General features: G+C 35.9%; 1 protein-coding gene across 1 annotated transcript in view; it reads right to left on the reverse strand.

Moving 5' to 3' along the window:
* LOC306949375 (sodium channel protein type 2 subunit alpha-like) overlaps positions 1-1,195 on the reverse strand; it is a gene marked incomplete at both ends in the record, with an annotated part of 36,416 nt that extends 35,221 nt beyond the window's left edge. The window contains 2 exons of the mRNA XM_079539239.1: positions 1-81; positions 923-1,195. The exon at positions 1-81 is cut by the window's left edge and continues 30 nt beyond it. Of these exons, the coding sequence (XP_079395365.1) occupies positions 1-81; positions 923-1,195 (354 nt within the window). The remainder of the gene's footprint in view (positions 82-922) is intronic.
* Between the last annotated feature and the right edge of the window lie 13,321 nt (positions 1,196-14,516).

Here is a 14,516-nt window from a genome sequence, read left to right on the forward strand (position 1 = left end):
ATTGAAAGGAGATAAAAGGTACAAGGCAGATGTGGCACTGAACCTGAAGATTGTCTTCCCTTTATTCAATACTATAAATGTCTTTAAAAAGAAAGAGGGGGAGGGGAGAGAAAAATAGGAAATTAGGGACACAAAATTCTGCATTTCAATATTTTCCAGGAAATGTAAATAAGTGAAAAATACAACCAAAATATCATCCTTTTAAAACATTAAAAATGCATCCAACTCTATTACATGCACTTCAAATCAACCTGGCAGTGCAAAGCACAGCACATAGTTAACCATTTTTGGACACTTAACTGCAGCTGTTTAATCACTTCAGCACCTATAAAACTGCTTCTGAGATTATATATCCCGGGCTTTTAAAGGCTTTACTGCCTATTTTGTCTGCAAAATATTTCTAGTACCATTAACTCAACCATTTTTTATTTGGACTAGAAAACAATCAAACTGCTCTCTAATGGAAACTTAAGTTGACCTATATTTACTCTTGTTCTCCCAAAAGGCAAATATCTGCTAATAAGCCGGTTTAACACTGAAACTTTCTGTTTTCTATACTAGAAAAATATTGCATTAACTGAGTTGCTTTTTACAAAAATATAAATTAGTCCCCTCAGCTACATCTCAGTACTGAATATACTGCTGTGAAACCCCAGGAATAGAATAACCAGACAGAGAAGTTGTTTTCAAATGCTTCAGCACTGCATCAGATTTCAAGAGATTAAAATACATCTAATTGTGTTCATAATCCACTAGGCCAAAACATCATCATCAGAGAATAAAAGTGAAGTTCTTTCCAAAAAACAACCAACCAACCTACAAACAGCGCTTTCCCTAGGACTCCTGACTACCTCAAACAACAGTATTTACCATTTTATAGTTCAATAGGTGTAGTCTAATTAGAATATTAATAAATGCTTACTTTTTTATTGATATAATATGGATCCAAGTCCTCCAGGGGCTCAGATACCATTTCTGGAGGAATATCACCATAAATAAATGGCAGCGTCTTTCCTGCCTCCAAGTCATTATTTGGCGTGGGCTGAACTTCTTCATGACCAACATCATCTTTGTGCTCATCTTTATCACGATTAGACTTTTCATCAGCAATACGTTTTTCAATAGCTGCAAGAGACTCTTTGGTGAAATAGAAGAAGCAGTCAGATCCTGGTGGTACCAGCATTGCCTGTGCCATCTTTTCATTCTGTAAACTTTAAATACTTTTAGGCTCTTGTGCAAGAAGATCCTAGAAGAGTGTGAGGGAAAAACAAACAAAAGAAAGAAAATCACCAAATGTAAGTTTTCAGGCATAATTGCCATCTGCCTCTTTTCTATTCCTAAAATGCTGTACAAGCATAATAGAAAATTAGCTACTTTAGCTTTTGTAAAGGAACAACATGGCAAATAGATAAAGTTTAGGATATAAAAAAAAAGTACAAAAGGAGAAGAAATCATCACATTTGCATGCAACTTATCTGTCATCTCAGGTTAACACAAATATCATTAAAAAAAGGAAAAAAACATTCTCATTTGCCCTAGCCTCAACATGAAAACTAAACCACACCTCATCGTGAAAAGCTAAGAAAGGTGCTCTTTAACATGCAAGCTCTGAAGAGAGCAGTTACCAGTTCCAACACGCAGATTTATAAAAAAAACTAGTATCTCTGTAATTGCACTTGCAATATATGTTACGAAAAACAAAACAAAACACATCCTTGCTATACTCTGAATTTCTCATGGAAACACTACTCCATCTGGTGGTTTACATCATACTTGCTAAACTACTGCTTTATTAGACGGATATACATAAAAGTATATTATATTAAAGTCATGTGCACAAACAGAAAGCAACTGGACTGAGGTTTAGTTCTTCCCTCCGCAGGTTTCCTGACTTGCATCTTCTTGATTTTCAGCATTAACTTCAGTAGTGTTATGCTCCTTAATTAAGAAAGTACTAAGGATGAAGGGTTTTAGATTTAGGAAAAAAAAAAAAAAAAAAAAAAAAAAAAAGCAGACTATAGAGAGTCACAGTGCTCTCTCTTAGGCTAAATAGATTTTCAAAAAAAACCCTAAAATAATACACTTATTAAATTACAAGAAACAACACATTTTCAATAGATTAGTTTTTACTAGCTTCCTATTTTCTACAGTGAGCACATTAATACCCATGAGTGCAATTACTTCAGGATGAACTGATTTTCTAAACAGAAACAAAATGGAATCAAGTCCCCCTTGGTGACATTCATCACTGCTGTAGTCTTTGTCAACACTTCAACAAAATTAAGAAATTGCAGTGGGTTGATCTTTGCTGACTACCAGGTGATCAGCCAGCTGCTCCCTTTTGATGAGGTGGAGAACAAAATGAGTGGAGGAATAAGGAGATGGGTAAGCTCATAACAGCAGGCTCTCCACATAATGTTCCTATGGGAGACATCCACTTGCTCCTGCATGCCCCTCTGCTGATGAGGGGCAAAGGATTCACCATTCTCAAACAGAAGGTCTTTGACTGCTGTTTGACCTCCTCCAGTGAAACCTTCCCAAATCCCCCAGTGAAACCTTCCCAAATCCTAGCATGCACGCAAGCGAAGACCTGCCTTGCAATCTTTTGATTGAAACTAGCTGTATCTCAGATGGAACTTTTTCTTCAGAAGCTGGATGATGTCTGTGGCTTCAAGTACCCAGAGAATATCCTCCTACGCACCAGTGAAAAAGTCAAGATCTGTCTCACAGGAGGGATACCAGGACCCTTCTCCATAATCCCCATTCTTACTTAAGAACTAGAAATAATGCTATTGTTATATGATACATTTAGTTCCTTTTTTTTTTTTTTTTTTTTTTTTTTTTTAGTACCTCTGTTATTTATTGATTTAAAACTTCCTATATGGAACTCCCTATATTAATCAATACTACACTTGTTGTTTACTTTTTCTACATTGAGAGGTGAAAACTACAGTTAATACTGTTTATACACCAGCCTGCTGTGCCTGAAAAATGAAGGGGCATCCTTAGTTGGTTAAGAAATATTTATGCAACTTTATGCTATGATGATTCTCTATGATGATTCAAAAACCAAACAGGAAGAAAGAAATATTTAAGAAGAGGAGAAACTTGTAGAGTAAAGCAGGTTATCTACCATAACATCCAGCCAGCTATTTGGATGTACTCTTATAACAATCCTTTAAAAAGGTGTTTCTATTAAATGTTATGAATGCAGGCTAGAAGGTTGAGTATGAACACAGAAGCTAGTTTTTATTGAATTTGTGCAGGAAAAATGTCACTAACGTATCTTTGTCTATGTATTTAGGCTAAATTTACTCTTTAGAAGCCTCTATTGTGTAAAACTAAAAGTTCAAGACTGCTTGTTTTATCAAATACCAGTATAGCCTTATGGCAGTTTTTCTGACTTGTTACTGACATTGTCAGACTGAAAACCACTCTTTCTTCTGGAAGGAAGGCTGGATGTGGCTCTGGGCAGCCTGCTCTAGTGGCTGGCAACCCTGCCTGTGGCAGGGAGGTTGAAACCAGAAGATCATTGTGATTCTTTTCAACCCCGGCCATTCTATGATTCTATGATTCTTGCATACTGATATTCCAGTGGTTCATTCAGCAGTGCTTAAGCAGTATCCTCATGGTTAACACAAACTCCAGCATTTCTCTCTAATGACACTAAAGTCAAAGACTGAAGCACATCCCAGTTCTAACATAAAGAAGGGTATTTTCTAACATATGACAGCAAACTTTTCTATTAGTGATTTGTCCTAGCAGTCTAATCACAACCCAGGCTTGGAAAAAACACCCTCCCCCATGTTAGACACATCTGGAGTTACAGTTCAGTGGCCCTATTTTCTCACCATGACTTGATCATGGATTGATTTCATGATTTAAATGTTCTCTTATTTTTTTCTGCAACCTTGATGGCTACTGTATTACTCTACCCACAAAGAGGTAGTAAATGAAATCAGAAAAAGAAGAAAGAATTTGAGTTCTGGGGAAAAAGAAACAAAATAAAACAAAAAGGAAAGAAGAAAAAGAAGAAAAAGAAAACCAGCTTTTCCCTACTCAAACCTCCACTCTCCACCAAGGGAAAAAAAAAAAAAAAAGCCACTAGTGGGGAAAAAAAAAAAAAAAAAAAGTTTTTTCAGCTTACCATTAATGAATATGCTCCTAATACAGCATGATTCTATTGTGCATGTAAACCTGACTGGAAGTACTCTCAGCACACAGGATAGAAAAAGCATAATACAAATGAAGTATTAAAGACAACTGCTGCATATTACTGTCTGTCTAGCACTAGAAGAAATGTCTCTGGTTGAGGAACTATCCAATGACATCACTACAGAAATGCTAACAAATTTCTAAAGGAATACGATTGAATGAGAAAAAAAAAATCTTTGGAAACACAAGTTTAATACATATAAGAAAAAAGCATCCTGGTTACATTTATGTTATTTTAGAGACAGTACCTGCACTTATTACTCTTCTCCTGTAATATATTCCTCATCAAGTTAAATTTAAGCCTAGTCCCATGTTATTTTACATTCTGAAGTTTGAAATTTTGAGTCCAAACTTGCTGAGAGAAGCATGAATAGATTGTTTATATTTTCAGTAGGCATCTAAAAATGTTTAACACCTATAAAGATAACATTCAAACTTGCATGCAAACCGCACAGCATCTAAATGTCAGAATCAGGGAAATACATTTCCCATACAGACAAAGGACAAGCATCTTTTTTTTTCCACAGTTCAGAACAACACATCTGCTCATACCACTCCATATTCCATAAAACTACAATGGATTTTTACAGTACTTTTTTCAATGTTCTCTGAATCTTATTGCTTATTACTCTGATACATATCACAGTGCTACTTAAGTTAAAACAAACAAAAAACAGCATACTAAAGAAGGCTGGCTAAATTACTAACTCTCAATAACCACGTAAATCTCATAAGTAAATTAAGGGAAAAAAAAGAAAATTAATTAAAAATAAGAAGCTGCTACCATGATAGTCTGGTGATGATGTACTCTGAAATTCAATTTGGCAAACGATCAAACTTGATGAGTCATCAGCAAACCTACATACATGTTCTTTGTTAGGCTCTTTGTTTTGTGCATCTGCGTACATGAAAGAATGTGGTTGTTTCCAGGTTGACCAACTGTTTAAATTGTAACTTACATTATTAACTACTGTATTTTTGTACACCATAATGCAGACTTGAGACTGTCACATTTGCTAAAGAAAGGAAACTGTTTTTAAATCTATTTTAAATCTTCAGTATTGTTCTCAGTCAGCAAAACAATAAGCTGGCTATAATACAAACCCAGAAATTTATTAGGAAAATGGTTTAATCTAGAAAGCATCAGCTCTAATCAGCAATTAAAAATCTAGTATTCTTCTTTCTCAAAGAATTTCCTGTGCAGACACTAATAGTACATACACTATTCATCCATTTATGACCCTAACCATCAAGAACTGAAACATTTCTGAATTATTAATAGTTCTCAGACTGAATAAATTAAACCTTTTGCACATTTCATCCTTTCTTCTTCTAGAAGATTATAGTGACACCGCAGTAAGACTGACTTGGACAACTTGTATTAAACAAAACAATTTGCCATGCTCTTCATTTAAAAGTTGTTTCTTCCCCTGCAGCTTGTTCATGAGATTAATCTCAAAGACTCTGTAAACAAACACCTTCTGAAGACAGACTGAACTTCTGGGAAGTTCTGGAAGTAACATGCATGACTGCTGTAATTTTATTTCCGAAATACAGATTTTTACAGCTTTTGCATCTGTGTTATTTTGTAAGACAGATCTGCTTTTGCAAATCCTGGTGCTCTATCTTGCAAAGTTTTATTACCGTGTTTGTTCTTTTTATCCTCAGTTCTCTTCAGCTTGCTGTTGTGTTTATGAATTATCTGTATACCAGTCCATAAACCGGTATAATGGGACTTTATCAGTGTTTTGCATTGGAAACCACATAAAGGATGCTGAGTGACCTTTGCCCCCAAAGACTTTTCTTTTCTGAGAACAAAGACATCAAGACATTTACATTACAAACTTTATCTTTGTCATTTTTAATCAATTTTCTGTTTAAATTCTCAATAGAGACAATCGTCAAAGTTTTAAATACAATTTCAATCTGTGGATGTAAATGAATATGCATCTAACTCCTTGCTTTAAGATCTATTTAAAATAAAAAGATAAATTCAATATCTCCATGGACACTGTATAATTTCAGAGTAGCTGCTTGGAGATGGAGCTATGAAGCAATACCCTTCTATATTTCTTTTCAAATAATCATGGTGCTTGCTCAGTGGTTAGTTTTCCATGTTCGTCAGCTGAAAGAGAGTAGAAAGGAGAGGCAACCACTATGCAGGATTCATTTATATTCTTCACACTGAGCACTTCTTATAAAATAATTGTTTCCAGTTACAAAACTGAACACACTACTCAGATTCTAAATAGCTATAAGGTCTCGTCAGAATACAACTGTCAGATTCCCCCAATTGTAACCCAAAATGTATTTAATCCAGAAATCATTTAAATCCTACAAGTCTTTGCATCAACAGATGTTCCTTAGAATAATGAATGATAACTTTTATTCTTGGAAAGTTTCAGATGAAAAAGGCTGATTTAGCAGGATGTTTAAAAGGAAATGTGTTGGGTTTTTTTAGGCATTCAAATTTAAAGGAAGAAATAAAAACATGCTTAAAACAGGAACACCTCCAATAGAAAGGAAGGTTTTCAGAACTACTTGCTCTGGTCTAACTTACAGAACAAGTGCTCAAAAGATACACGGTCAGCAAACAAGCAGAAGACAAATGGCCATGACAGCACTGCAAGTTGCTTTGCACACTAAGATTTCTCTTGCATCAGACTTGCTGAGAGTGATTCCAAGAAGTCAATAAACAATGCACTCAGAAAATTAGGAAGTACAGTACTTGTAGATTAAATTTTCAGAAGCAATCTGCATCCTATTTCACCTGCACCAAATGAATGCCAGCAGAAAAAGAAAAGCACGTAGCCTGAAAACAAAATGTGAAGAATAGGCAAACTTCTTTCAAGTGTTCTGCCTGTAAGAAACCCAGACATTTACAAAATCCTTACAGGTCACAGTCAAGACATCATCACCTGCTCTTGTGCTCAAAGAACTCTGTATCATGCTGTTTTGTCTCCCATTGGTCTGGTACTCATGAGTTATGCAATCCATCAGTATATAAAAGTTGCAAAGCAAGTGATGTCAATGAAATATCCTGCATGAAGAGTTAGAAGACTGCCTAGAATCATTTCATGATAGAGACAAAGCAGTAAGTAAAACATGAGCTTTACTATTTTTCTTTTCAAAAGAGATATCGAAAAATCTGTGTGGTCCTGAGTAGGACTCAGATCCAAAGAATGAGAGCTTATATGTGTACTCACATATGTGTACAGAGAAATCCAGAAACTACTCTACTGAACATTGGAAAATGTTTCTTTCAAGTTCACGCACTCCTTTAGTATCTGTCTAATGCTACTTTACAGCCAACTAAACACTCATAAAACAGTACAAGTTCTTAAAGCAGGAATTCTTATTTGATTTAGCATATATGAAAATTGAAGCTTTTAACATAATAGCAAAACCTGGCTATGCAGGTACTCCTTGCAGAATGGACCACTTATTGGAAGGTGCTCAGCTGCTCTGCTTTCTAGCACAGCAGAATAAGCATTATGGTACATGATTATGTTACCACATTATGTTACATGACTAATGTTAAATTAGTTTTATCAACTCACAACTTCCAGAAATACTTGAAAGAGATTTAAAAAAAAAAAAAAACAACAACAACAAAAACCAACAAAAAACAAAAGACCACCACCTCAGCTATGTTTAAAGAGGTTACAGTCTCCTAAGTAGTCTTTGTTACTATGAGCAAACATGTATCTACAAGTGATACTTAGAAGTTACATTGTCAAAAGAATAAGTACCATAACTTTTCTGAACTAATGGAAAAATGACAACATTTACAAGAAGCGAATTTGCTCTGCATTACAATTGCACATAAAACAAGGATAGGATTTTTTAACATTGCATATTAGGAGCCTGGAGAAGGATGTGTTCAATAAAGATGGTTTTTTGCATGTATAAAATACAAACGTTTCTGCAAAATAAGGTGGACACTTCATACCGTTTAGCTTACTGCTTACATTCACCTGCTAGAAGTCTGGCAAAACTGCAGCCACGCCGCATTTAGTACATTCATCCTGAGTACAAAATTCAAAATATGTTTTAAATCTCTGTGCAAACTGCAGTGTTGTCAGAAAAGTTTGGTCACTTTTATTTTGTGAAAAGAAAACCTAAGAAAAAACAGCTACTCTACTACTCCTGTGTCTAGGACTACTTTACAGGGCAAATTTGAAATAGAATCTCCCAAAACTCAGGGCTGTGAATAAAGGCGCCAAGTCAGAGGCTCTCCCCAAAACTGTCCGGAAAGAAGCTGAACATCAGAAACGTTTTGGCATTGGTCAGCCTTTCAGTAAAATGCGAGTAAAACCAGGACAGTTCTGAGATCTCCACTTCATTAAGAGCTTTGATTCTAGTGAGTTGTATTAAAAAGAATTACAACTCTATTATTTTAAAAAGCTTTGAGAAAGGAATGCACAGTTCTTCTAGCATATAAAATTCCTATACATTCATACAGTTATGAATTCGCTGGTCTTGTAGCAAAAAGCAATGATACATGAAACATCAAATCTTATGATCATGTACGGCTTTTCACCAAAGGACTTGATGTCCCCTAAAATAGGCCTTTCTCAAAATTACTCACATTTTGTTTTCCTTCAGCAATACAAAAGGCTTTTTTTGCCTTCAGTACCTGGAACTTCATATCTATATCCAAACAAGCAAGCAGTTATTTGTCTTTCTACAAGAGTCTGCCCTGAGAAAGAACTCAGCAAAAGGTAGATCTAGAAGAAGTCAAGCCACAGCACAAACATGCAGCAAAGAATGAAAGCAAGTGAACTGATCTCAACTATCTGCATTGACTCTGGAAACAAAAGGGCATTTTGAGTTAATATTTATTATATATTGGGTTAACTACTGTATGGCAAGACTATTACAATAAACAACACCTATTTTGTTGACCAACTGCTGTTTCCTTGTTATAAAAAGAATGCTAATGGCTTCGTCTTTTTATAAGCAAACCTTTTTCAATTAATCAATGTCAGGTCATTGGGGTCCACAGAGTTAATTAAAGAAGACGGCTCTTCTTGCATCTGTTTATAAAAGACATATGCTCCTCACATTGCTAAAATCTACTATCCTGGTACAAACATCTACAGATCTACAGCCTGTGACCCTGGAAGACAATCTAAACTTGCTGCTGGCTGTTCTTATCAATCGTTTGATAAAAACACATTACACAAAAAGAGGCAAGCTTTGAACAGAACTAAAATGCCACACAAATTATTTATTTCATTAAAGGAGCTATTTGGGAAAACTATAGAAGGCTGAGCCTTCTGTTCATTGTGGGGAACCTCCACATCCAACAGACTGTTTTTGCTGCAAGTTAAAGCATTTAGACCTGGGAGGTAAAGAAGGTAAAGTCTCCTTCAACTTTTTATAGCTCAGAGCTGACATTTCCAGAGTGGACCCATTGCTGATCCATTAAAACATATTCTGTCAATATTCTTTCTAATATACTTTCTAATAAAGATGGCTTCAACAACAGATGAGAACACCTACACAGTTTTTGTTCAGGTGGTAATAAATTACATGCACATATTTCAGAGTACATAAGCACTATGCACAGCAGAGAAAGCGCATGCATCCACATGTGTGGGATTTTTCACCAGCTTAAGTCTTACAAAGAAAGCAACAGAAATCCAAATGCCAAGCTAACAGAATACTCCACAGAAATCACTCAAACCTTGTACACAATGCTCAAACAGCACAGACACCTCTGAGTGATTCATTTCAGAGCATAAAAGCACAGCGTTTCCTGCATATTAGACTTTAGACCATTACGTGGCTCAAACTATCTGTATCACCATTCCAATAACTTTCCTGATTTAAACCAAATTAAAAATAAAATGATCTTGAATGTCTTCTACAGGATTAAAATCAATGTGTTGAAGTCCCACGGAATGACTGCATCAACACCACCCACGAGGGTTTCAACAACACAGAAAGTATTTCTCCGAGTTACCACCAACTGTGTGAAAATGAGTTGTTTGAAGTAGAAGACAATTTCAGCTGCAGCTACACAAAAAGATATGCCTGCTTCTGATAAATCCTTGGTATTGTATTTATAATCAGTTATGCAAAATACCTTTAGAGAAGTCAGAAAGAAACTAGGTTGAGAGGCCCCTTTGGAAGTGTGATAGTCTACACTCCAGCTCAGAATGAGGTTAACCTCCTTACATATCTTACACTCCTTACACCTGCAAGCTCATGGGGTCTGTTTCAGGTTGCTCCTCCTTATTCTCCACAGCATCTTCTCGGGACGTCCCGAGGTGCCTCATTAAATCATCAATCCATCACAAGCCAACCTTTCTAACTCCTTACTTGCATTCAGCACTATGTGCCTCACCAGCTCCCCGAGTTGTGTTGAACCAGATGGCATTCTAGAACACGTTCTGTACCTTTTGCTGCTCTGTTCTCAAATTCCTTCCCACGTTTCAGTTCAAGCGTTGGTCCATCACTAACATGAGACACCCATGCGAAACAGCAGCAATAAATGATATTTAACCACTGCAGCTCTTACGTAACTGCAGCTGAAAGTTCCCCTCCTAAACAGCAAGAATGAAGAATTAGGAACTAAAAAAAGAGAATGTATTCTTTAAGCCACACCAAGTCAAGGTTTAAAAAAGGGAAGACCTTTTTTTAATTAGGAAAATCCTCTTGAAAAATTCAAAAGGGAGAGAAAATGTAACAAAATCTAACAAGATACAAGTTGATAACATGTTGCTAACCCCATGTCTATTGTTTACTCCATTTTAAATGGACATGAACAATTGAATCCTATTCTTTAAATTTACATAGACATATAGATAACGGCTTTTAATCCACCAGAAATCTCAAAATGTATTTGTTTCCTTTAAACCACGGGAGCAAAGCAAATTTTTCTACCTATATTACAAGACACAATTTTCCATTTAGTCAAAACTACTGAGACTGTAAAGCAATCATGAAGTTCATTTGCTGTTACTCGTGACACTGCAATACCAGTGATGGAATTTTTACTAGGCATTTTAAAGACGATTTTAAAATCAATTTTGTTGCACTTTGATTTCCCATGTACTAAAATGAGATGTTCTGCAAAAGGATTAGAGATAGCAGAAATGAAGCAATGTATATAAAAGATTACATAAAGAAAGTGTGCTTTGTGAAACCTGTTTGAGGTCTGCACACCTTGCCACGTTAGAAGCTTTACAGCCGGCAACACAAACCACTTCAGGTTTTCTCCCTTAAATACAAGGAAAGAATAAGCCTTTTTTTCTTTTTCTTTTTCTTTTTTTTTTTAAAGACAAAGGGGTGTGTGAGAGAAAGCATTACTTCTTTGCCTTCCTCCCTCCTTCTCACCAAACCCCTTGTCCCCCCTTCCCCCAGTATAAGTGCTAAAAACTGGCTATAGGCTGCAAAAGAAATACAGCAAGCAGTGCAACCAGACATTTCAGTTCTTCATTCTGGCCAGACAGGCTCCCTGTCCCTCCCTTAATGGGCTCATTAGTGTAATCTGAGTCTACTTTTTGTGCCTGTCTAATTTTCTAGAGCCTCAGCTGCTGTTCTGAAAATCAATACAGGCTGGAGGTGATTGGTAAAACCTGGCTTGGATTGAAATGATACAGAGGCAAAATTCACAAACCCATTTTAACCAGTGCTTATACATCTTCATGCAAATGCCCTGAAAAAGGATAATATCATCAACAGACATCATAGCAGAGATGTACGGAAAGACATTCTCATTTAAAAAGAACTTAGCACCTCCAGTATATTATTGAACTTCTGTTAGAATCAGAAAAAAAGTATTTACTCATGACATCCATTAAAAACCTTCTCAAGCAGATTAAGAATGTAAAATTGAGATGAGAGTTCAATGCCAATTATGCAATTAAACAACGAAAATGCAGCGCTGCGATGCTGCAGGGGATGCAGCTGTCAAACATATTGGCAAAGTTCACTGTATACATACCAGTGAATGGGACAGCATGAGAAGGAATGAAAAAAAACAAGCTAGACGACTTAGCACCACGATGGGAAACCACAGAAGAGAGGCCAAGATTCTGGAGCTTGAATTTTCTGAAGGATGTCATTACTCAACCCCCTTTCCAAATGATTTCTATTTAACCTGAGTTCTTAGTGTTGGACAGACTGACATTGAAGTTTATCTGAAAATGCATCCATCTGGCAGGCATATAACAGTAAACCTTCTGCCACTACAGAAAACCATACAAATCTTACACAACTGAAGGCTTTGAAGCTGGAAACAAGTCACATGTTTTAATTTACTTTTCTTATTTACTTCCTTTGGAAAAACTATTCCTCTTTTCCAGTCCCTATAAAAGCAACAATTACGGCCAGCACAAAACAAGTTTAAGTTACTTTAAAACCATACCCCAAAGTTACGGTACCCCAGAGCCTGCAGGGGAAAGGATGACTAAAAATAGATATGGCAGTATTCTCTAAACAAAACAACAGAATCTGCTGGATGAAAAAGAAAATGCAAATCTGAGGAAGTAATTTAGTAATTTAATTTTACAATTATTTGCCTGTCGCTAAAAACATTTTGTTCTCCACATTTAAATCAAGGGTTTCAAAGCCAAGGATCAATGACTGATACCAACTGTCAACTAAAGCATGAACTAGAGGCAGTAATAAAAGACATATACTGCACTGAGAGGTTGATAAATATTGAAATAGTTATTAATGAAGCATTAGCTTCTATCAGCAAACCAGGGAATTCTATTTTGCAGCCAACTTGTATGGTTCAAAGTCTAAATTAAAGGATGTTCCTTCTGCAGGCAACGGGGAACTAAACTTTCAGCAGCCATAAAAGATTCTTGATGGGTAATGATAAAAGGATTATTTCTATGAGCTATTTCATTAAAAGCTGCAGGCAGCAATAAATGCAGTGTTCCTGTGCAATTCACTCTTCCGGTCACTGACAAAATAAAAAAAAAAAAAATTTTTTTTCACTTCATACTCTTATGAAAATATCCATACTTTCCCAAATGTGCTTCACCTTGTAATTAAATGACTGAAACTAAGGAGAAAAAGTTGCTTGTTTTACTGACCTGAAACTTGATAATTTCTGGAAAAAAAAAAAAATGTGCAATCATTGCATTAGATGCATATAAAAAAATTCACCTAATTTGCACTGCATTATCAGAGCGTGCCATTTGCTGGAAGAGAAAAGCCACAGAAAAAGTGTCTGTCAATCATATTTATTCAGAAATCACAAAACCTATTTGCTTGGAATCACCAATTTTCCCTGACTTGAACCCAAAGGTTCACAGCCCTTCTACACACGCACACGTGGGCACTTAGCATCATTCTGAGAATCATTTATTCATAGAAGATTTTAAATAAACTGATGAAAGCCATAATTTGGCAATGCGAACCACCAAAAGAAAAGTAAGACTAGGTAGGTCAAGGCATTCATCACAGCCTTCAATGGAAAAATAAAGTAATAATCTGACGAGGTCGGCAGTAACTCACAGCAGATGACTGTGCAACAACCCGGAGCGAGGTAACAGCTTTAAACGAACAGTTATTTCGTTTGCTGAAAACTGGCAGAAAGCAGCTGTTATATTGCACAACCACAATATAATCAGAGCCGAACTGTAAGACATTCATTAAATACAATTATTAAAAAATAAACAAACAATACAGAGAACAGGGCTTCATTTTTTGTTTGGTTTTTGATATTTTAGTGTAACTCACTGCCCTTTTTTTCAGACTAAAAGAAAGCAGCCATTTCAGACCAGACCACCAGATCCGCTGTGCTTTATAAGCACTGTGGAATTACACCCATTTGCAAAATCTTCCATGTTCCTTCCTCCTCAGTCATACAGTAGGAATAAATAATTTAATGAAGTACTCATCAGGAGAAGGGAATAGGCTATTAGTCTGTGCCTGCATTCTCTTCCCCTTGCTTTCTTGAATCTTTTAGGTGTGTATATGTTAGAGCTTAGCAAAATAACATGACTATGAACTTGAAGAAAAAAAAAAAAAAAGCTTCCAAATATCTTCAAATTCATTCTCAGCATTCTAAAAGTATAAGTAAAGAATCAGTATGAACAGAATGTTATAATTTTGGGGAAAATCATACTACAGAAGAAACTAGAAGGAAAGGCATAAAGAGCCACCCCAAACAATGCTAAGTATCACTCTTAGAAAATCAATTACATTTTTCAATCCCTATAATTAAGCGTTCATCTGCCTCCAGAAGGCACTTAAAAGCACACAATCCTCACTTGCCAGTAAACACATCTACATCTCTTAAATTACTTACAAAGGATAAGATAGTCATTTGA

This window comes from Tetrao urogallus (genome assembly GCF_951394365.1).
Source record: "Tetrao urogallus genome assembly, chromosome: 8".
NCBI lineage: Eukaryota > Metazoa > Chordata > Aves > Galliformes > Phasianidae > Tetrao > Tetrao urogallus.